The sequence below is a fragment of the Chelon labrosus genome, assembly GCF_963514085.1.
Source record: "Chelon labrosus genome assembly, chromosome: 7".
Taxonomy (NCBI): domain Eukaryota; kingdom Metazoa; phylum Chordata; class Actinopteri; order Mugiliformes; family Mugilidae; genus Chelon; species Chelon labrosus.
In genome coordinates, this window is record NC_140343.1 from 573,862 (window position 1) to 598,624 (window position 24,763).

A 24,763-nucleotide genomic window follows, 5' to 3' on the forward strand; every position below is an offset into this window, starting at 1 on the left:
GATGGATGGATGATGGATGGATGGATGATGGATGGATGATGGATGGATGGATGATGAATGGATGATGGATGGATGGATGGATGGATGGATGGATGATGGATGGATGATTGATGATGAATGGATGGATGATGATTGATGATGGATGGATGATGGATGATGGATGGATGATGATTGATGATGGATGGATGATGGATGGATGGATGGATGGATGATGGATGATGGATGGATGATGGATGAATAGATGGATGGATGGATGATGGATGGATGGATGATGGATGGATGGATTGATGGATGGTGGATGGATGATGGATGATGGATGGATGATGGATGAATAGATGGATGGATGATTGATGGTGGATGATGGATGGATGATGGATGGATGGATGATGGATGGATGGATGGATGATGGATGGATGATGGATGGATGATTGATGATGAATGGATGGATGATGGATGATGGATGGATGATGGATGGATGATGATTGGTGATGGATGGATGATGATTGATGGATGATGGATGAGGTGGGTTCTGGTTTAGTCTGACCCATGAACCAAGAGTTCCAGATACTAATCCAGCAGAACGTTCACCCTGTGCTCAGACTCTCATCATCAGGTGATTACAGATGGAGGATGTCTAGTGTCCCCTAGTGTCTCCTAGTGTCCCCTCATGTCTCCTGGTGTCCCCGAGTGTCTCCCAGTGTCCCCTCATGTCTCCTGGTGTCCCCTAGTGTCTCCGAGTGTCCCCTTCCTCTCCTCTTCATTCTTCCTCTTTATTCTGTGATTGAGAGACTAACTTGTGTCCAGACTCTTCTTCATCCTGGAGGAAACTAAACTCTCTGGACTGACTCTGGATCAGGTCTAAACCAGGACCCCCCTTGTGTCTGGAAGACCTCTGACCTTATCCTACATAACTAGAGGTCAAAGGTTAAACTGGTCCTTGCCAACAGAGCTGATGCTGTTAATCATGTCTGAAGTCTTTAGCTCAAACCTTAATGAATCAGACGGAGGCTGATAGCAGCGACGGTCCTTCATCCTGGAACCACCTGATCAAACTCAGGAACCTGAAGAACAGACGGTCTGAGTCTTTAGCTCTGTTAGCAGGAACCAGTTTAACCTTTGACCTCTAGTCATGGAGGATGAAGTCATTGGTTGTCCAGACACAGGGGGGTCCTGGTTTAGACCTGATCCAGAGAGAATCAGTATCTCTGCAGCATCAGACACATCAGGTAAATTAATATGAACTCTGACAGGAAGTAGGAGGTAGTAGAGACGTCAGGACCAGACTTTATTTATTTATGTGAATGAAACCCAGACACAGATCACATGACGTCTCCAGGTTAAACTGATCCAGTGTCAATAGAGCTGGACATGTTTTCATGCTCTGCTGTTACTAACTGGACCAGTCCTCCTCCTCCTCCTCCTCCTCCTCCTCAGGGAGGAGTTGATGTGAGTTTGTGCAGCAGCAGCAGACTGAGCTACTGTTGCATTGCAGTGACCTCCAGGAGCTGCTGCAGCACTGCTTCATTCATTCACAGTGAGTCCAGGCTGCGTCTGCTCTAGAGAGAGAATCCTGATCATCAACAAACACCATGTCTGATTAATTAGTGATAAACTAAAACGTCTTCTAGATCAGAGAGTAGAAAACACCCTGATAGCAATGATATCATTCTGAACTCATTCAGCAACCCCTTGACTAGAACTGGACCAAGAGTTTAGAGAAATACCACAAAGGTTCTAGTAACAATAGAACCAGGCCCACTCTCCATGTGGACATGTGGAGAACCAAAGAACCCAAAGTGTTCCACGTTGGGTTCTTACCTCTTACCTCTGGAGATTTCCTCCATGTTGTTCACACATGGAACTCCCCAGGGAAACCAGTCACCAAGGCATGCTACATACCAATGCTAAGCTAACTGTCACTATTAGATGGCTGTATTGTGTTAATTACCTGTAGCACCACGGGTTAAAGACGTTAGTGTGTTTGTGGTGTGAAACCCTGACAGGTTTATTAAAAGCTCACATTTGGTCCAGAACAATAACGTCTTTATAAAGCTCGTCTCTCTGCTGATCCTCAGAGCGTCCTCACTGCGTCTGTTGTCTGGATGTTGTATTTTTATGCCTGGGTGCAGTGATGCAGACATTAAAGCAGCTGCAGAGTTGCACCTTTTCCAGCAGGAAGAGGAGCTGTGGTTTTATTTCCAGCTGAGTTCAGGTTTTCAGTTTTAGATGACCTCCTGTTTCTGTCCTGTGTCTCCCTCCACAGATTACATTAGCAGCACTAACACAGTGTCAGGCTGCATGTGGAACCTCAGCAGTAAACATGAAATCAGCTGCAGCCGGCCCTGGTGTTGTTAAAGTTAATCAGCCGCTAGATTTGGTTTCCACGCTTGTTTCCATTTATGTTGCACCAATAAAATGTTCAGCTGAGCTGGGACGTCTGGCTCCACTGGACAGAGGATGGTAGTCGGTGGACGAGGAGAGAGTGTGATGTGAGTCTGGTATCAAATCATTTTAATGAGCTGGTGTCAAATGTGACCTCGTCAGCAGATTTCAGTTTCCGAACAGAGAGACAGAACAGTCCTCTACTGAGGGCTTATCTGTAGCATTAGTCTGAGCTAACAGGCTAACAAGTGTTGTTTTTAGCCATAGTCTAAGCTAACAGGCTAACATGTGTTATCTGTAGCATTAGTCTATGCTAATAAGCTAGCAAGCTTTGTCTGTAGCAGCACAGATCAGAAACATGTTTTTACAGTAATCAGAGTAGTATCTGCTCAGGATCCCTGAGGTGTGTGTTTACCTGGACAGGTGTGGTGAAGCAGACATGTGACGTTTGGACCTGGTCTGTAGTCGTCTTCTAAAACCTGGTCTGAACAGGTTTTAATAAAAACATGAGGCAGCAGGTGTTTGAGGGTTTGTGCTGATGTGTTGTGACAGGTCACCTTGCTACGAGCACTAACTACACACTGAACTACACACTGGACTACACACTGAACTACACACTGGACTACTACACACTGGACTACACACTGGACTACACACTGGACTACACACTGGTTCAAGGCCAAACACTTCTGATGTGTGTGTTTGTCTTTGTGTAGTTGTGTGGACATTTTAGCTGAGCCTGGTTTTAGAATAAAGGTTATGTAGTTATGTTATGTATTAAATGAATAAAAACTGATTAAATGTTCTTATTTAAATAAAACATATTCTCCTTAAAAGACCAACGTCAGACAGTCAGCTCGTCTCGGTTTGTTTCTCTGGCCTCGTTCACACCAAACCCATCATCCATCCCATGATCTGTGGAAGAGGAGTTTAACTCATTCATTCAACCTCTAGTAGAGATGATCACATGAATGAGAGATGTCTGTGTGTCAGTGTGTAGATGTGTCAGTGTGTAGATGTGTGTGTCTCCTGCAGGGTTTCCTACATTGACATCAGTGTCAGACTGTCTCTGCAGGGCTTGTGTTTCTGTTGTCGCTCTGGTTCATGTTGTTTCAGTTCAGTTTTCTGTATTTTATCAGAAACATTATTTAATTAAAGCTGTTAATGAGGTGCTGATGGAGGGACGTCCTCAGGAGACTCTGTGCTCGCTGTCTGAGGTTCTGATGCACGTTTGTGTGTTTTGATGTTGTTCATCATTCAGTCTCTCTGGTGTGAACTGATTCTGCTCCAGCAAAGATCTGCTACTTACTGACTTATTTATTTATTTATTTATTTATACTCTTTGTTAGATTTATTTTTTGATCTGTGACTGAACCTCAGGACTTTTATTCTCTTTCATGTTCCTCATGTTTTAGACTGATAAGAAAAAACCTTAAAAATTTTTAAACCTATTCATTTCGCCTGTCAGTGGTCATAATTTTATGGATGTTACAATAAAATCAACACCTGACGTTTTTTGTCCACAGAGTAGTGAATGGAACAATGACATTAATTAGACATTTCAGCAAGAAGCTTCTTATTTAAACGCTGATCATCCCGTTACTGGTGGAGTTCCTCAGGGTTCTGTTCTTGGTCCTTTATAGTTTCTTTAAATAGTTTCTCCTGATTGTTTTCAGTGGAACCAACTGACTGATCTGGAAAGATGTCCAGGATTCAGATCCCACCCAGTTTGTTCTGGAGTCTCTCTGAGACTCGTGACGTTGAATCAGTTTCCAGCTGCCGTCGGAGAAGCCAGATGTTTAGATTCAGCCATAACATCTGTTGTAAAATATATTGACAGGAAATAACTTGTTGAACAGCTAACAGCCATGAAAGCGCTTGTCCAGAATTATATGTCACATTATTCTTTACTCTGAATGGTTGCTAACTGTAAATAAAAGTTCATGAAACCCTGATTAACATCTTTGTACTTCATTCAAAGATGCAGCGTCTTCCTCCACCAGCTTTAAATCCCCTCCTCCTCCTCCTCCTCCTCCTGCAGAGCGTTGGTGTGAGCGTTATGGAGACCTGCGGGGGGAGCTGCTGTGCGTGGAGCTGGAGAAGGAGCGTCAGGGTTTGGGCCTCAGCCTGGCGGGGAACAGGGATCGATCCAGACTCAGCATCTTCGTGGTGGGGCTACATCCTGGAGGACCGGCCGCTCGGGACGGACGCATCCAGGTCGGAGACGAGCTGTTGGAGGTGAGAACGATTCAAGTTAACGGTAAAATGTTTTACACAATGAGAAGACACCATGGGGTTGAATGGGGGTCCTCAAAAAATGTTTCAACCCCGTTCACACCGTGACACTGGAGCCTCTGACGGACAAGAGTCGATAGAGCACCATTCATAGGGAAGAGGAGGGGGACAGAAACAGCCCCCCCCCCCCCCCCCCCCCCCCCCCCAACGATAGGTAAGTACCCAGTCGTTAATGGAAATGAGCTGCACCGGTTTCTGGTTATTAGCATAACAAGCAGCTTTCAGTAGGAGTTCCTATTTAAACCTCAGACTTCCCACCAGTCCCCTAGAACTGAAGAAGCTACTCGGATGAAACGTCTTCTCAAAAAAAACTCTACAAGTCCAGTTGTCTTCCTTTGTCTCCATCTAGTGGTCTAATGGTGGTACTACAGATAATTAACACAGTACAGTCATCTAGTAGTGACAGTTAGCTTAGCATTGATATGTAGCATGCCTTGGTGACTGGTTTCCCTGGGGAGTTCCATGTGTGAACAACATGGAGGAAATCTCCATCTTCTTCTGGATTGTATAATGATCACAATGGTAGAATGTGATGATGTCCAGGAGAAATAAAATGTCCAAAGGTTGAATTGTGTGTACGTTGCCTCCTGTAGTGGAATCAGGAGGATTTTGTAGCCAGATTCCCTTTCAAGAGGTAAGAACCCAACGTGGAACACTTTGGGTTCTTTGGTTCTCCACATGTCCAGATGGAGAGTGGGCCTGGTTCTATTGTTACTAGAACCTTTGTGGTATTTCTCTAAACTCTTGGTCCAGTTCTAGTCAAGGGGTTGCTGAATGAGTTCAGAATGATATCATTGCTATCAGGGTGTTTTCTACTCTCTGATCTAGAAGATGTTTTAGTGTCTCCTGTATGTCTCAGGTAAATCAACTCTTCATCTCTGTCCTCAGATCAACAATCAGATTCTCTATGGGCGGAGTCACCAGAACGCCTCGGCCATCATCAAGAGCGCCGCCTCCAAGGTGAAGCTCACCCTGCTCAGGTAGGACTGCAAGGCATGCTGGGAAGAATCTGATCTCCTGACTCCAGACAGTTTGGTTAATTCTAGATCAGCTGGAGGTGAGAGAAGTGAAGCAGACACTGATCATCCTGAGGTTTAATGAGCGCCGTGTGTTCTCAAGTCAAATCAAACTGAACGGGTTTAGAACCAGACCATGAATCCATCTGTATGACAGGAGCTGCTGTTCTCCTGCCTCTGGGTCCTGGAACAGCTGTTCATGGTTCTGGTCCATTAGTGACAGCAGCTGGAGCAATGTTCCTCTGACCTTACATTGTGCAGGTTGTGTGTTTGATTTCTCCTCGTCATGATTTAAAATGAGTCCAAACTTCAGCTTCATGTCTGCAGCAGCAGAGACAGAGATGTCTCTACGTCCTGATTCTCCCCTGAGAGGAAGGACAAGACGCTTCACATTAAAAGCTGCTGTCTGACGGGGAGGAAGGGTTTCAGCTGAACGAAGCTCGTATTTAAGACACAAGCTGAATTTAGAGATGATGAAAAGTGAAGAACCCTCAGGAGGAGTCGGTCCTTCACCTCCACAGATGAGTCCTCTGAGACGAGAGACGAGCTGAAGACAGAGAGTCTCTGCAGCAGAAGGTTTAACTCTCCTCCTCGTCGTCCTCGTCCTCGTCCTCCTCCTCGTCCTCCTCCTCTACAGCTGGAGACGTTAACTTGTTTTGATCTTTAGCTTTAAGGGAGGCATGTGCAGTAAGTTCCTCAGGTCTCATCAGACATCAGGCTTTTAATGTTTGTCCTGGTTTCAGTCTGTGGACAAAGATCTGCTCATCATCATCATTATCATCATCATGATCATGATGGAGGATGAAAGGGTGAATGACTTTAATCGGCTCGGCGTGTGAAGCAACGTTAGCTTTGATACTAGTTTGACCTGAAACCTGGACTTTGATCTGGAGATGAAGGACAGGATCTCTGGAGGCTCATGTCTCGAATGTTTAAAGTCTGAAACTTTAAGAAAAACTCTTTTAACTGGAATAAACCTGGAGCAGAAACACCGTTACAAACCTGCTTTACTCTCGCAGCACATGAATGTCTAGATTATAGTTTAGAGGAGAAATTAGAGCTCAGTGCTTCATCCCAGCAGCTTGGGCCTATAGCAGCACAGCTAGTCTGAGCAGCTGCTTGTTGTTCTGAATAGGGTTTAATCCTGGGAAACGGGATTCCCGGGAACTCTGATCAAGACTATTTCCCGATTCCCGGGAAAGGTTATGACGGGAAACGGGAAATATATATTTATTTTTTGTTACACGTGCGCTTCTATTGTTGTCTTACGTTAACGTTGAATTCAGTGCAGCAGTAGGCTATAGCCTAGAAATCCACGCACCCTAGCGGCAGCAAATGTCATTTGCATCAGTAGGCGACCAACCTCCTAATGATGTCTGCCGCCAGCTTTGTTAGGCCGTAAGGTGAACCCTGTTATCGTTTCATCCCGCTCCACAGTCTGGCATCTACACAATCTTTAGTTCATAAAACATAACGAGTCGTGCTAAGCTACCCAAAAAATGTTCATCGCAAAAATTCCAGTCGATTGCCGATGCGTCTATGTTTTATGCAGAACTAGTTTCTTCAGAGCGTAATAAGATCTTGGTCGCGAGTGGTGGCACGGTTGGTCACGTGATCGTTCTACACCAATACGGTAGCTGCTTTTTGGCAGATAGGCTGTCACGCACGCAGCTCACTTGATCACGCAGCAGAATTGATCATTGCAAACTTTGTTGATATGGACATAAACTGTGTTTCTTGCCCTAATAATGTTACAAATAATATAAAACATGCTGGGAACGCATATTTGAATGATATCGATACATTACTTGGGCAAAAACAACAACAACAAAAAACAGCTGTTTCCCGGGATTCCCGGGAAATGGGTCGTCTTTTCCCGGGATCTGATTCATCTAATTTTCGGGAAAAATATTAAACACTAGTTCTGAACCGATGGAACAGATTCGGATCCACGTGATCTCAACGATAACAGAAGACTCTCCTGTAATGAGCTCAGCTTTATTTCTTCCGTCAGATTATTCCACGGCCACAGCGTCTAAACCTGAACCCGTTCTCCTTCCTGTTTTCAGCCGGGCCCCGTCCTGACTGTAGGGATCAGAGTACGCCGCTAAAAGAGCTTTAAATGAATTAGTCCTAAAACAGACAGAGAGTCAGAGGAGACCTGGTAGAACCAGACTGATATGATCCTCCTGGTTCTGCTGAATGTTCTACCATCTGAAGACAGAGGCTGTTAAAACAAACCAGTGACTCAATAAAAACCTGGAGAACAGTCTGTTCCTCTGCAGAGCTCCTAACAAACCAGACATTAACGTTCTGCAGAGAACCACACACTGAACAGAACCTCGTCTCATTTAAAGACAAAGTACAGGACATGGTCCAGGATCCAGGAGACGGTCATGAGTCTCTTTAACCGTCCTGGTTATATCGAGTCTGTAAAGGACGTGATGTTGGACGTGATGTTGGACGTGATGTTGGACGTGATGTTGGACGTGATTCTGGACGAGATGTTGGACGAGATGTTGGACATGATGTTGGACGAGATGTTGGACGTGATGTTGGACGAGATGTTGGACGAGATGTTGGACGAGATGTTGGACGTGATGCTGGATGTGATGTTGGACGTGATGTTGGACGTGATGTTGGACGTGATAAGTCGAGGATAAGTCGAGCGCCTGAAAGAGTGGCAGCAGGTCACAGTAGCTCCGTGATTCTTACAATTTTTGTGTGTTCCTTCGATCTTTTTTTTTCTAACTTATTCTTGAATCCTATGCCAAAAAACTATCACCATGTTTTTTGGCCGCTTTTGTCTTTTTAAGCTGCTTTTTTTCGTTTTTTCTGGACTTTCAGTGCTGAGCTGTAGCGCTCAGCAGAGTGGCCGTCCTTTCGTATACACACGAGAGCAACTGCTAGCGCTGTCCATACCCCCTGCGCTGTTCGGAGCGAGGCCTGAGATTCCCGAGGAACTTAGGAAGAAGCGCCGGAGATGCCGTGCTGGCGCAAAAGTGAAAGAGCGGAGACGGAAATTCAAACCAGCGGTACCATCTGTCCTTATGGGGAACGTGAGGTCTCTGGTTAATAAGATGGACGAACTGTGTGCGCTTGTTAGGACCCAGAGGGAGTACGCCGTGAGCAGTATTTTGTGTTTTACGGAGACCTGGCTGCATGCGAACTTCCCGGACCACAGTGCGTCTATACCCGGCTTCAAGACTCTACGGGCGGATAGAGACACGGTCCTGAGCGGTAAGAAGAACGGCGGCGGGATTGCTGTTTTTGTGAATGAGAGATGGTGCAACCCCGCTCATTTGACTGTGAAGGAGCGTGTCTGTACGCCGGACATTGAACTTTTAGCTGTGGGAATGCGTCCATATTATTTACCGAGGGAATTCACGTCTGTCATCTTTGTGGGAGTTTACATCCCTCCCTCAGCGGACAAGGCAGCAGCGAGTGACACCATCCACGCCACTGTTGCCAGGCAACAGTCCAAACACCCGGAGGCCCTCGTTGTCATTTCTGGGGATTTTAACCACATCACCTTGGACACTGTTTTACCCACTTTCCACCAGTTTGTTCATTGTGCGACCCGGGAAAATAGAACTCTGGACCTACTGTATGCTAATTCAAAGGATGCATACAGTGCCACTGCCCTGCCCCCACTGGGACGGTCTGATCACAACTTGGTGTTGTTAACACCTGAGTATGTCCCTGCAGCGAAGAGACAGCCTGTCTCCACGAGGACAGTTAGGAGGTGGAGTGAGGAGGCTAGCGACGCTCTGCAGGACTGCTTTGATACCACCAACTGGGACGTGCTCTGCCAGCCCCATGGGAATGACATTGACAGCATGACAGACTGCATCACGGACTATATAAACTTCTGTGAGGATACAGTAATCCCTACAAGGACTGTCCGCTGTTATCCAAACAACAAGCCCTGGATCACCAGCCAGCTGAAGGATCTGCTGAACAAGAAGAAGCAGGCCTTCAGATCTGGAGATAAGGACGAGTTGAAGAGGATACAGTGGCAACTCAAGGTCCAGCTGAAGGAGTGTAAGGACGCCTACAGGAGGAAGTTGGAGGTCAAGCTCCAGCAGAACAACACCCGGGACGTGTGGAGGGGCATGAAGCTGATCACTGGCTTCAACATCAAAGCCAAACAACAGGACGGTGGCCCAGACAGAGCCAACGAGCTTAATGTCTTCTTCAATAGATTCACCACTGGACCCCCTGCTGGCCCTCCACCCCCCACCACTCCAGTCTTTACACCCCCCCAGACGGCCAATCAACAACTCACCACTGATCCCTTCCTGCCTATCACCTCTGCTCTCCCCCCTACTCCCACCCCCACTGAGAAGACCAGCCCTATGACTGTGACGCCTGGCCAGGTGAGAAGACAGCTGGAGAGAGTCAAACAAGGCAAGACAGCAGGCCCCGATCGTGTCAACCCCCGGGTCCTGAGGACTTGCGCTTCACAGCTGTCTGGCATCCTGCACTTCATCTTCAACCTGAGTCTGAAGCTGGAAAGGATACCGGTGCTGTGGAAAACATCCTGCATAGTGCCGGTGCCCAAGAAGCCCATCCCATCTGGCCTCAACGACTTCAGACCGGTTGCACTGACGTCACATGTCATGAAGGTCCTGGAGAGACTCGTCCTGGCTCAGCTGAGACCCCTGGTGACCCCTGTCTTGGACCCTCTTCAGTTTGCGTATCAGCCTCATGTTGGTGTGGATGATGCTGTCATCTACCTGCTGCACCGTGCTCACTCTCACCTGGATGGTGGAAAGGGCTCTGTGAGGATCATGTTCTTTGATTTCTCCAGTGCTTTTAACACCATTCAGCCCTTTCTGATGAGTGAGAAGCTGCTCAGGATGGGTGTCAGCTCTTCCATTGTTTCCTGGATTACTGATTACTTGTCTGACAGGCCCCAGTTTGTGCGGCTGGGGGGCTCCCTGTCTGATACTGTTGTCAGTAATGTGGGGGCACCACAGGGGACTGTCCTGTCTCCATTTCTGTTCACTCTCTACACCTCTGATTTCCAGTACAGCTCTGGGTCCTGCCACCTGCAGAAGTTCTCTGATGACTCTGCAGTGGTTGGGTGTATTAGAGATGGACGGGAGGTGGAGGACAGGACACTGATCGCAGACTTTGTGGAGTGGTCCCAGACAAACCACCTACTCCTGAATGTGGACAAGACCAAGGAGCTGGTCATTGACTTCAGGAAGAAGAGGACACCAGTGGAGCCCATCTCCATCCAGGGTCTGGAGGTGGAAGTAGTGGACCATTATAAGTACCTGGGAGTCCACATGAACAGCAGACTGGACTGGAGGGACAACAGTGATGCTGTGTACAAGAAAGGACTGAGTAGACTCTACTTCCTGAGGAAGCTTAGGTCTTTTAACGTGTGCAGCAAGTTGCTGGAGATGTTCTACCAGTCTGTTGTTGAGAGTGCCCTGTACTTTGCTGTGGTTTGTTGGGGGAGCAGCACCAGCAAAAAGGACATAAGTAGGATCGACAAATTGATCCGAAAGGCTGGTCATGTGATTGGCAGTAAGTTGGAGACGTTTGTCTCAGTGAGGGACAGGAGGACACTGGACAAACTGCTCTCCATCATGGACAATCCGTCACATCCACTACACCAGACCATAGAGGGGCAGCGGAGCTCATTCTCCAACAGATTGATCCAGCTCCACTCCCACACTGAACGCTACAGGACTACTTTCATACCATTCTCTGTCCAGTTGTACAACAACTCACCTTTCTGTGACAGATAACTCAATGTTATTAATGTTAATGGACACTACTGCACCTTACACCTTACCCTGTATATATAATTTATATTTATATTCTTCCATTTCTTGTACATTTGTTCATATTCTAATATGATAATTTGTACATTTTGGCTTATACTATTTCTATTTTATGTTACTAGATCTTATTCTACTTATTTTTTATTTCTATTTTATTTAACTTAATCTTTTCTTTTTATCTGAGGTTCTTAAGAGTGTGTTTTTTATGACAACTAAGCTACTGTAACCAAGCAATTTCCCTTGTGGATCAATAAAGTTTATCTAAGTCTAAGTCTAAGTCTAAGTGATGCTGGACGTGATGTTGGACGTGATGTTGGACGTGATGCTGGACGTGATGTTGGACGTGATGTTGGACGTGATGTTGGACGTGATTCTGGACGAGATGTTGGACATGATGTTGGACGAGATGTTGGACGTGATGCTGGATGTGATGTTGGACGTGATGTTGGACGTGATGTTGGACGTGATGCTGGACATGGACGGGTTTGTCTCCCTCAGGTTGCTCCAGCTCGTCTTCGGTTCTGATTGAATCGTGTCAAGGACGCCGCCGCTCGCCGTGTTCAGCCAGGTGACAAAATCTCGTTAAAGTCGTGTCCACGGGCGGCTGCTGAATGATTTATCTCTGGATAAAGGTCGCCACGGCAATGAGCAATGGGATGTCGAAGGGACGGGGTCTCTGCAGCGTGTCGCCATGGAAACAGGCAGCCTGGACAGACAGGGACGGTTGAGACACCCTGAAGGCTTTTCTGTTTTAAATAGTTCATTGTATTTGTTTTCTTTAGGTTCAACTAACGTGACGGAAACATTAACGGTGGAGTGAGAGAAAAGAATTAGATTTAAATCTGGAAAACACACGATGAGACGTCTTTAGGTTCAGCTGGATGATGCATTGTGGGTAATTTGACTTGTAAGAAGAATGTTTGTTTGGTTCTCAGCTCCAAGACCAGAATCTTTTAAAAGGCTCTCATTACTAATGAACAGACATCACTGATTCATGTGATCATTTCTACTAGTGGTTGAATGAATGAGTTAAACTCCTCTTCCACATATCAGTGTTCACACCTGGACCTGTTTAACCTGGACACTAGAGACCAGATCAGTGTTCACACCTGGACCTGTTTAACCTGGACACTAGAGACCAGATCAGCGTTCACACCTGGACCTGTTTAACCTGGACTCTAGAGACCAGATCAGCGTTCACACCTGGACCTGTTTAACCTGGACTCTAGAGACCAGATCAGTGTTCACACCTGGACCTGTTTAACCTGGACTCTAGAGACCAGATCAGCGTTCACACCTGGACCTGTTTAACCTGGACTCTAGAGACCAGATCAGCGTTCACACCTGGACCTGTTTAACCTGGACTCTAGAGACCAGATCAGCGTTCACACCTGGACCTGTTTAACCTGGACTCTAGAGACCAGATCAGCGTTCACACCTGGACCTGTTTAACCTGGACTCTAGAGACCAGATCAGCGTTCACACCTGGACCTGTTTAACCTGGACTCTAGAGACCAGATCAGTGTTCACACCTGGACCTGTTTAACCTGGACTCTAGAGACCAGATCAGCGTTCACACCTGGACCTGTTTAACCGGGACTCTAGAGACCAGATCAGCGTTCACACCTGGACCTGTTTAACCTGGACTCTAGAGACCAGATCAGCGTTCACACCTGGACCTGTTTAACCTGGACTCTAGAGACCAGATCAGTGTTCACACCTGGACCTGTTTAACCTGGACTCTAGAGACCAGATCAGCGTTCACACCTGGACCTGTTTAACCTGGACTCTAGAGACCAGATCAGCGTTCACACCTGGACCTGTTTAACCTGGACTCTAGAGACCAGATCAGCGTTCACACCTGGACCTGTTTAACCTGGACTCTAGAGACCAGATCAGCGTTCACACCTGGACCTGTTTAACCTGGACTCTAGAGACCAGATCAGCGTTCACACCTGGACCTGTTTAACCGGGACTCTAGAGACCAGATCAGTGTGTTAATGGTCTGAATGTGACCAGTGTGTCTGCAGTGCGATGATGATGATGATGATGATGGTAAATAAACAGATGAGGCTTCCGTTTCTTCCTCCTCTTCCTCCTCTTCCTCATCTCATTTAAACCAAACTATTCTACTTTGGTCTCATCTGTCCAACATTGTCCCAATAGTCCTCGTCTCTCTGCTTCATAAAGTCTGGTTCTAGAAATATCAGCTGATCCAGATTGATGGAGTCTGATCTGCTGCAGTGAGTCACCTTCAACACCAGCTGCTCTGAACGGTGAACTTAGTGCAGCAGCAGGAACCAGGAACTCTGCTCCACACCAGGAACTCTGCTCCACACCAGGAACTCTGCTCCACACCAGGAACTCTGCTCCACGCCAGGAACTCTGCTCCACACCAAGAACTCTGCTCCACACCGGGAACTCTGCTACACGCCAGGAACTCTGCTACACGCCGGGAACTCTGCTACACGCCGGGAACTCTGCTACACACCAAGAACTCTGCTACACACCAGGAACTCTGCTACACACCAAGAACTCTGCTCCACACCAGGAACTCTGCTACACACCAAGAACTCTGCTCCACACCAGGACCTCTGCTACAAACCAGGACCTAACATTAAATACACGACTCCTCTTCCTCCTCCTCCTCCTCCTCCTCCTCCTCCTTTCCTGTCATCTCTTTACTTCTGATACCAGGTTAAATATTTTTCCGTCCACAGAAATGAAAACGCTATAAACCAGATGGCCGTCCCCCCCTTCCCGACTCCCCCTCCTCCCCCAGCTCTCAGCCCAGTCACCCCCGAGGTAACAACACACACACTAACACACATAGCATCTCTGTCCTACAGATCCATTAGATTATTAATCAGATCACCTGATAAACCTGTGTGTGTGTGTGTGTGTGTGTGTGTGTGTGTGTGTGTGTGTGTCAGTGTGTCCCTCCAGCGCCGTTAGCTGTCCCCGCCCCCTCAGACGGGCCCCGCCCCCCTGACGTCCTGACGCTCCACCCCTCGTCAGACGCGCCGGTCAGTGTGAAGCAGCTGTAATCTGAGGTGAGGATGACGAGTCCTGAGGTGTGAACTGACCTGTGGTCTGTGTTGAACAGGACGAGGCGAGCAGTGAAGCCGAAAACAACAACAGGAACAGAAGAAGCAATGGCGCCCCCAAGAGTCTGAGAGAGGACGACTCGTTCAGACAGGTACCGACTCGTTCAGACAGGTACCGACTCGTTCAGACAGGTACCGACTCGTTCAGACAGGTGACGACTCGTTCAGACAGGTACCGACTCGTTCAGACGACTCGTTCAGACAGGTACCGACTCGTTCAGACGACTCGTTCAGACAGGTACCGACTCGTTCAGACAGGTGACGACTCGTTCAGACGACTCGTTCAGACAGGTGACGACTCGTTCAGACAGGTACCGACTCGTTCAGACGACTCGTTCAGACAGGTACCGACTCGTTCAGACAGGTGACGACTCGTTCAGACGACTCGTTCAGACAGGTACCGACTCGTTCAGACAGGTACCGACTCGTTCAGACAGGTACCGACTCTTTCAGACTACTCATTCATACAGGTACCGACTCGTTCAGACGACTCGTTCAGACAGGTACCGACTCGTTCAGATGACTCGTTCAGACAGGAACCGACTCGTTCAGACGACTCGTTCAGACAGGTAACGACTCGTTCAGACGACTCGTTCAGACAGGTACCGACTCGTTCAGACAGGTGACGACTCGTTCAGACGACTCGTTCAGACAGGTGACGACTCGTTCAGACAGGTACCGACTCGTTCAGACGACTCGTTCAGACAGGTACCGACTCGTTCAGACAGGTGACGACTCGTTCAGACGACTCGTTCAGACAGGTGACGACTCGTTCAGACAGGTACCGACTCGTTCAGACGACTCGTTCAGACAGGTACCGACTCGTTCAGACAGGTGACGACTCGTTCAGACGACTCGTTCAGACAGGTACCGACTCGTTCAGACAGGTACCGACTCGTTCAGACAGGTACCGACTCATTCAGACTACTCATTCAGACAGGTACCGACTCGTTCAGACGACTCGTTCAGACAGGTACCGACTCGTTCAGATGACTCGTTCAGACAGGAACCGACTCGTTCAGACGACTCGTTCAGACAGGTACCGACTCGTTCAGACGACTCGTTCAGACAGGTACCGACTCGTTCAGACAGGTGACGACTCGTTCAGACGACTCGTTCAGACAGGTGACGACTCGTTCAGACAGGTACCGACTCGTTCAGACGACTCGTTCAGACAGGTACCGACTCGTTCAGACAGGTGACGACTCGTTCAGACGACTCGTTCAGACAGGTACCGACTCGTTCAGACAGGTACCGACTCATTCAGACTACTCATTCAGACAGGTACCGACTCGTTCAGACGACTCGTTCAGACAGGTACCGACTCGTTCAGATGACTCGTTCAGACAGGAACCGACTCGTTCAGACGACTCGTTCAGACAGGTACCGACTCGTTCAGACGACTCGTTCAGACAGGTACCGACTCGTTCAGACAGGTGACGACTCGTTCAGACGACTCGTTCAGACAGGTACCGACTCGTTCAGACAGGTACCGACTCGTTCAGACAGGTGACGACCCGTTCAGACAGGTGACGACTCGTTCAGACAGGTGACGACTCGTTCAGACGACTCGTTCAGACAGGTGACGACTCGTTCAGACAGGTACCGACTCGTTCAGACGACTCGTTCAGACAGGTACCGACTCGTTCAGACGACTCGTTCAGACAGGTACCGACTCGTTCAGACAGGTGACGACTCGTTCAGACGACTCGTTCAGACAGGTGACGACTCGTTCAGACAGGTACCGACTCGTTCAGACGACTCGTTCAGACAGGTACCGACTCGTTCAGACAGGTGACGACTCGTTCAGACGACTCGTTCAGACAGGTGACGACTCGTTCAGACAGGTACCGACTCGTTCAGACGACTCGTTCAGACAGGTACCGACTCGTTCAGACAGGTGACGACTCGTTCAGACGACTCGTTCAGACAGGTACCGACTCGTTCAGACAGGTACCGACTCGTTCAGACAGGTACCGACTCATTCAGACTACTCATTCAGACAGGTACCGACTCGTTCAGACGACTCGTTCAGACAGGTACCGACTCGTTCAGATGACTCGTTCAGACAGGAACCGACTCGTTCAGACGACTCGTTCAGACAGGTACCGACTCGTTCAGACGACTCGTTCAGACAGGTACCGACTCGTTCAGACAGGTGACGACTCGTTCAGACGACTCGTTCAGACAGGTGACGACTCGTTCAGACAGGTACCGACTCGTTCAGACGACTCGTTCAGACAGGTACCGACTCGTTCAGACAGGTGACGACTCGTTCAGACGACTCGTTCAGACAGGTGACGACTCGTTCAGACAGGTACCGACTCGTTCAGACGACTCGTTCAGACAGGTACCGACTCGTTCAGACAGGTGACGACTCGTTCAGACGACTCGTTCAGACAGGTACCGACTCGTTCAGACAGGTACCGACTCGTTCAGACGACTCGTTCAGACAGGTACCGACTCGTTCAGACAGGTACCGACTCGTTCAGACAGGTACCGACTCGTTCAGACAGGTACCGACTCATTCAGACTACTCGTTCAGACAGGTACCGACTCGTTCAGACGACTCGTTCAGACAGGAACCGACTCGTTCATGAAGTTTGTGAACAGGTATCACCTGGAGGAGGAGAGACTGAACCAGGTCAACTTGTTGTCTCCTTGACCCAGTCTGTTCTATTTTCTCCTGCAGAGGCTAAAAGCTGCAGAGTCTCCAGAAAATGAGCTGCAGGATCCGAGGGCTCCACCGGAGCTGCAGGTAACTATAGTAACTACTGAGCTTTGAGTTTAAAGAACCAATAGAAACGTTTAATTTAAAGATGCTTCGTCTCTTCAGAACTCTGTCTGATCAGTGATCTATAGCTCTGGTCTGGTCTGATCAGTGATCTATAGCTCTGGTCTGGTCTGATCAGTGATCTATAGCTCTGGTCTGATCAGTGATCTATAGCTCTGGTCTGATCAGTGATCTATAGCTCTGGTCTGATCAGTGATCTATAGCTCTGGTCTGGTCTGATCAGTGATCTATAGCTCTGGTCTGGTCTGATCAGTGATCTATAGCTCTGGTCTGATCAGTGATCTATAGCTGTGGTCTGATCAGTGATCTATAGCTCTGGTCTGGTCTGATCAGTGATCTATAGCTCTGGTCTGATCAGTGATCTATAGCTCTGATCTGATCAGTGATCTATAGCTGTGGTCTGATCAGTGATCTATAGCTCTGGTCTGATCAGTGATCTATAGCTCTGGTCTGATCAGTGATCTATAGGTCTGGTCTGGTCTGATCAGTGATCTATAGCTCTGGTCTGGTCTGATCAGTGATCTGTAGCTCTGGTCTGGTCTGATCAGTGATCTGTAGCTCTGGTCTGGTCTGATCAGTGATCTATAGCTCTGGTCTGGTCTGATCAGTGATTTATAGCTGTGGTCTGATCTGATCAGTGATCTATAGCTCTGGTCTGATCAGTGATCTATAGCTCTGGTCTGATCAGTGATCTATAGCTCTGGTCTGGTCTGATCAGTGATCTATAGCTCTGGTCTGGTCTGATCAGTGATCTATAGCTCTGGTCTGATCAGTGATCTATAGCTCTGGTCTGATCAGTGATCTATAGCTCTGGTCTGGTCTGATCAGTGATCTATAGCTGTGGTCTGATCAGTGATCTATAGCTCTGGTCTGATCAGTGATCTATAGCTGTGGTCTGGTCTGATCAGTGATCTATAGCTCTGGTCTGATCAGTGATCTATAGCTCTGGTCTGATCTGATCAGTGATCTATAGCTCTGGTCTGATCAGTGATCTATAGCTCTGGTCTGATCTGATCAGTGATCTATAGCTCTGGTCTGATCAGTGATCTATAGGTCTGGTCTGGTCTGATCAGTGATCTATAGGTCTGGTCTGGTCTGATCAGTGATCTATAGCTCTGGTCTGGTCTGATCAGTGATCTATAGCTCTGGTCTGGTCTGATCAGTGATCTATAGCTCTGGTCTGGTCAGTGATCTATAGCTCTGGTCTGATCAGTGATCTATAGCTCTGGTCTGATCTGATCAGTGATCTATAGCTCTGGTCTGATCAGTGATCTATAGGTCTGGTCTGGTCTGATCAGTGATCTATAGGTCTGGTCTGGTCTGATCAGTGATCTATAGCTCTGGTCTGGTCTGATCAGTGATCTATAGCTCTGGTCTGGTCAGTGATCTATAGCTCTGGTCTGATCAGTGATCTATAGCTCTGGTCTGATCAGTGATCTATAGCTCTGGTCTGATCAGTGATCTATAGGTCTGGTCTGGTCTGATCAGTGATCTATAGGTCTGGTCTGGTCTGATCAGTGATCTATAGCTCTGGTCTGGTCTGATCAGTGATCTATAGCTCTGGTCTGGTCTGATCAGTGATCTATAGCTCTGGTCTGGTCAGTGATCTATAGCTCTGGTCTGATCAGTGATCTATAGCTCTGGTCTGATCTGATCAGTGATCTATAGCTCTGGTCTGATCAGTGATCTATAGGTCTGGTCTGGTCTGATCAGTGATCTATAGGTCTGGTCTGGTCTGATCAGTGATCTATAGCTCTGGTCTGGTCTGATCAGTGATCTATAGCTCTGGTCTGGTCTGATCAGTGATCTATAGCTCTGGTCTGGTCAGTGATCTATAGCTCTGGTCTGATCAGTGATCTATAGCTCTGGTCTGGTCTGATCAGTGATTTATAGCTGTGGCAGAGAACGTCTAATATGGGGAGAAGTTCCACTCTCACTGAACTTCCGGGTTCTGAACTGTTGCAGTTCCACTCTGGTTCCATATGAGGGCGCTCTCAGGACGAGTGCAGAATGAATGGCGGTCTATGGAGCAGGACCCCTCAAAATCCACTTTTCTCAGGATATAATTTTTTGTGCAGTAATTTGAATATTGAATTTGAAAGGAGATGCAAAGAAATTACACACTGCTGGGTGTTAGATTTTTTAGAGTCACTTATTTTGCTTTAAAAAGTATTTTAAAATGTCAATGACGTCATACACATCGTACGACCAGATACTGCTTTACGGCAATCCTTCAGTCACTGCTTTGGTGCTGTCGCGCTCTGCACTTTCTTTTCTCTCGAGGCATGGACAACACAGCTGACACGGGTAAATAATCGTGCTAGAAGAGTTTCTGTTTCGTTGTTTTAAAAGACCGGGCCGAAAAAAAAAACTTGGGCGAAAAAGTCCGTCTTAACATTCTGGTCCCGCTTCGGATGCCACGATGCCGTCAAGCGGGATCTGGTCGTAATCAGTCCTTCACTGACCAATCAGCGTTCATTAGCACAATGCTAGCGTGTTATGGGCCACAACAACTCAACCTGTAAGAAAACGAAAGGACATAAGTTCTCGTTCATTCAACTTTTGACCTATAACCCATGTTGAACTTGCAAAACCTACAATCAAATCTGAGATTTCTCAACGACAATCGGGTGAAAGAGACACATTTAGCCGTTTAGCTCCATAGAGTCCCATTCATGTTGCACTCATGGCGATCGCCCCCAGTGGAAATCTGGTGGAACTGCAACCAAAATTCGTTACAATGGGACTTAATAGAGAGTGGGAAGGCTCTCCGTAGACGGGCTCTGGCTGTGGTCTGATCAGTGATCTATAGCTCTGGTCTGGTCTGATCAGTGATCTATAGCTCTGGTCTGGTCTGATCAGTGATCTATAGCTCTGGTCTGATCAGTGATCTATAGCTCTGGTCTGATCAGTGATCTATAGCTCTGATCTGATCAGTGATCTATAGCTCTGGTCTGATCAGTGATCTATAGCTCTGGTCTGATCTGATGGGTGTGTCCAGTCCTGCAGGTCTCACAGCTCCAGGAAACAGAAACCAGCGTCTCCTCCTCTGATCGACCTGCAGACGACCGACAGAGGTACCACACACAACTACACAACTACACAACTACAGTAACACACAGAGTTTTCTGCAGAGACAGGAGGAGGAGGAGGAGGAGGAGGAGGAAACTCACTCATCTTGCTTCTTCTCTGTCTCCTCCTCCTCCTCCTCCTCCTCCTCCTCCACCTCCTCCTCCTCCTCCTCAGACCCTTCCTGCTGTGTGGTGGTTCCTGGTCAGGAGACGGTGTTGGAGATCTGTAAAGGTCGATCAGGACTGGGTCTCAGTATCGTTGGAGGAAGAGACACACAGCTGGTAACACACACTAACACACAAATACACAAACACACACCTGTAGTGTTGTTTCAGTCTGATCCGTAGCTTCAGTAAACAGACTGTCTCCACCAGGACGCCATCGTCATCCATGAGGTTTATGAAGAAGGAGCTGCAGCCAGAGACGGTCGTCTGTGGGCCGGAGACCAGATCCTGGAGGTGGATGTTAACAGAGTCAGACGCTTTAAAATCTCTGAGCTCCACACAGCCTCCTCAGTTTCTCTCTGTGTGACCAGGTCAACGGCGTGGATCTGCGCGGGGCGTCCCACGAGGAGGCGATCGCTGCCCTGCGTCATACGCCGGCGAAGGTCCGTCTGACGGTGCTGAGGGACGAGGCTCAGTACCGGGACGAGGAGAACCTGGACGTCTTTAAGGTGGAGCTGCAGAAGAAGAGCGGCAGAGGGCTGGGGCTCAGCATCGTCGGGAAGAGGTCCGCCTTAAAAAACACAACCTGCAAAACAAAACACAACCTGCCCAATGAAGAGGGACAGTCACAATGGAACAACAACATTACCCACAATCCTCTCTGCTCCACTCTCACATGATGGGTGTCATTAGAAACTAGAGAAGCTACTGTTTCACAGCGCTGGAGCTAACCTGCTAGCCTCATGCTAACAGAGTAAACACTTTAAATGTCAGAGTTTCTTCTTCTGTCTCAATATCTCATCTCTTTTATTTTTAACCTCTGTAGAATATGTGAGACCAGGGTCCATGGAGACCAGGGTCCATAGTGACCAGGGTCCATGGAGACCAGGGTCCATGGAAACAGGGTCCATGGAAACAGGGTCCATAGTGACCAGGGTCCATGGAGACCAGGGTCCATGGAAACAGGGTCCATGGAGACCAGGGTCCATGGAAACAGGGTCCATAGTGACCAGGGTCCATAGTGACCAGGGTCCATGGAAACAGGGTCCATGGAGACCAGGGTCCATGGAAACAGGGTCCATAGAGACCAGAGTCCATGGAAACAGGGTCCATAGAGACCAGGGTCCATGGAAACAGGGTCCATGGAGACCAGGGTCCATGGAAACAGGGTCCATAGTGACCAGGGTCCATGGAAACAGGGTCCATGGAGACCAGGGTCCATGGAAACAGGGTCCATAGTGACCAGGGTCCATGGAGACCAGGGTCCATGGAAACAGGGTCCATGGAGACCAGGGTCCATGGAAACAGGGTCCATAGTGACCAGGGTCCATAGTGACCAGGGTCCATGGAAACAGGGTCCATGGAGACCAGGGTCCATGGAAACAGGGTCCATAGAGACCAGAGTCCATGGAAACAGGGTCCATAGAGACCAGGGTCCATGGAAACAGGGTCCATGGAGACCAGGGTCCATGGAAACAGGGTCCATAGTGACCAGGGTCCATAGTGACCAGGGTCCATGGAAACAGGGTCCATGGAGACCAGGGTCCATGGAAACAGGGTCCATAGAGACCAGAGTCCATGGAAACAGGGTCCATGGAGACCAGGGTCCATGGAAACAAGGTCCATGGAGACCAGGGTCCATGGAAACAGGGTCCATAGTGACCAAGGTCATGGAGACCAGGGTCCATAGAGGTCAGGGTCCATAGAGACCAGGGTCCATAGAGGTCAGGGTCCATAGGGACATGGACCTGATGGTTCTGGAGATGGTCCTGAACCTCCCTGATCCCCAGACAGTTAAAGAGTTTTTATTTCGTACCTATGAGATGATTTTGTGTTTTAACTTGAGCAGGTTTCAGCAGTTAACGTCTGTTCCGTGTTATTTCCTGGTGTGTGTCAGGAGCGGCAGCGGTGTGTTCATCTCTGAGGTGGTCAGAGGGGGCGCCGCTGAGCTGGACGGTCGGCTGATGCAGGGAGATCAGATCCTGTCGGTGAACGGAGACGATACAAGAAACGCCTCCCAGGAAGCTGTGGCCGCCATCCTGAAGGTGACAGTTAACGGTTTCTATGGACTACACCTCTTATGATCAGTATTAAATCATATCTGGTTTGTGAATAAGAAACCTTCACCTCGCTAAATCCTCCTCCATCAGTCCTCTCACTTAGTAGAAACTAAAGCTGAACACCAGAACCTTCACTGGTGTACCTAATGAAGTGGCCAGCTCTGATCTGTGTTGGTGTGTCCTGCAGTGTGCTCGGGGTCCCGTCCTGTTGGAGCTCGGCCGACTCAAAGCCGCGTCCTGGATCTCATCCAGACACAACTCACAGGTAAGCTATGTGTTGGCATGCTAAGCTAGGTGTTAGCATCATGGTCTCCACCAGTGTCCTTCGCTCTGTCAAGTCCTGAAGTAGAGAAGGAAGAAGAAAGTGGACATGTCCTGTATTAATCTGTTTCTCTCAGATGAGTCACGTCAGTGGGAACAGCTCAGGTGTTGTGGCTCCGCCCCTCACACAGACCCCGGTGTCAGGTGACCCCCCCTCCTCCACCCACCCCCTCAACAACAACAGCACCAAGTCGTCCAGTGACATCACTTCCTCCTCGACCAACAGCTCAGGTAGACTCCACCCATCGATTCCAGACGCCGTCCATCAGGTTGATCAGTTCCTTCATTGATCAGTGTTTCCTCTGATTTCAGGCGTCGATACAGGAGTCAGAGCCGTGGAGATCACCAGGGTAACGCCCCCCCCCCAACCCCCCCAACCCCCCCAACCTGCTGTAACAAAAGGTGATTCAGCTGCTCTCAGACTCCGTCCTCACCTCTTTGTCTCCCCCTTCCTCCCAGGGTCCCAGTGACTCTCTCGGGGTGAGTATAGCCGGGGGTAAGGGCAGCCCTCTGGGTGACATCCCCATCTTCATCGCCATGATCCAGGCCAACGGAGTCGCCGCCAAGACGCACCAACTAAAGGTGACAGGGTTCAGTGTAGACTCAGGTCCCGGGTCAACGTTGGGGCGGCACTGCACGGGACTCTCATGTGACTCTTTTTCTCTTAGGTGGGAGACAGGATCATCAGTATTAACGGTCGGTCTGTGGACGGGCTGTCTCACAGCGAGGTCGTCACCGCCCTGAAGAACAGCTTCGGGAGCATCACCCTGCAGGTACCACACCTTAGTGTCGGACAGTAAACCTGCTCATCACCTGGAGGAAATCATTCTTTTATTCTTACAACACAAACTTCTCTCTGGGTTCATGTCACATTACTGGATCCAGCTCTTTAACGAGCTGCTAACAGATATTTATCTGCTGCCAGATGTCACAGGCCTCACATGTCACAGGTTTATCTGATCTGTCTCCACCGGACGGTCCCGCAGACGTCTCCCCCCGTACCAGCTGCTCCAGGTTTCTCTCTCTGGGTTGTCTTCCTACTAATTAGTGTTTGTAGACGAGTTCCTCATTAGAGAGAAGCTGGATCAGCCACGAGCTCCAGACACCATTCATACCTGACCTGAACACACCTGTACCTGTACCTGTGACAGGTGCATGCTGGGAGTGTGACAGCAGGACGTGATGCTGATGAATCTTTCATCATCCTGTGAGGACTTTAATCAGCTGTGATCTCTTTGTCCTTCGTGTCTCAGGTCGTAGCCGACACCAACATCAGCGCCATCGCTTCTCAGGTGGAGAGTTTGTCGAGCAGCTGCAACACAGACACACCCACCACAGAGCTGGAGTAGGACACAATCACACTCTTACACACACTCACAGGTAACCAACATGGCCGACAGGAAGTACTGACCTGACCCCCCCCCCCTTCCCCCCTCCAGGAGCCCGAGGCCCCGCAGCATCAGTCTGGAGAAAGGCTCTGAGGGACTCGGCTTCAGCATCGTTGGAGGCTTTGGGAGTCCACATGGAGATCTACCCATCTACGTCAAGACTGTCTTCAACAAGGTCTGAACAGAGGAGGAGGGGGAGGAGGGGGAGGAGAAACAGGAGAAGGAGGGGGAGGAGGAGGGGGAGGGGGAGGAGGGGGAGGAGAAACAGGAGAAGGAGGGGGAGGAGAAACAGGAGGAGGAGGTGGAGGAGCAGAAAGGAGAAAAGGTAGATGGGGATTGAAGAGAGAAAGGAGGTGGAGGAAG

The 24,763-nt window shown here is 48.7% G+C and overlaps 1 protein-coding gene across 4 annotated transcripts in view; it reads left to right on the plus strand.

The window, feature by feature from the left end:
- patj (PATJ crumbs cell polarity complex component) overlaps positions 1–24,763 on the plus strand; it is an 80,814-nt gene that overhangs the window by 52,156 nt on the left and 3,895 nt on the right. For all 4 annotated transcript variants that reach the window (XM_084548223.1, XM_084548225.1, XM_084548224.1 and 1 more), the window contains 18 exons: positions 4,424–4,620; positions 5,566–5,657; positions 14,215–14,299; positions 14,428–14,520; positions 14,601–14,693; positions 17,294–17,359; positions 20,397–20,472; positions 20,642–20,748; positions 20,842–20,925; positions 21,003–21,196; positions 22,529–22,676; positions 22,879–22,956; positions 23,090–23,243; positions 23,325–23,362; positions 23,472–23,594; positions 23,681–23,785; positions 24,266–24,357; positions 24,452–24,575. In XM_084548223.1, the coding sequence (XP_084404349.1) occupies positions 4,424–4,620; positions 5,566–5,657; positions 14,215–14,299; positions 14,428–14,520; positions 14,601–14,693; positions 17,294–17,359; positions 20,397–20,472; positions 20,642–20,748; positions 20,842–20,925; positions 21,003–21,196; positions 22,529–22,676; positions 22,879–22,956; positions 23,090–23,243; positions 23,325–23,362; positions 23,472–23,594; positions 23,681–23,785; positions 24,266–24,357; positions 24,452–24,575 (1,949 nt within the window). The remainder of the gene's footprint in view (positions 1–4,423; positions 4,621–5,565; positions 5,658–14,214; positions 14,300–14,427; positions 14,521–14,600; positions 14,694–17,293; positions 17,360–20,396; positions 20,473–20,641; positions 20,749–20,841; positions 20,926–21,002; positions 21,197–22,528; positions 22,677–22,878; positions 22,957–23,089; positions 23,244–23,324; positions 23,363–23,471; positions 23,595–23,680; positions 23,786–24,265; positions 24,358–24,451; positions 24,576–24,763) is intronic.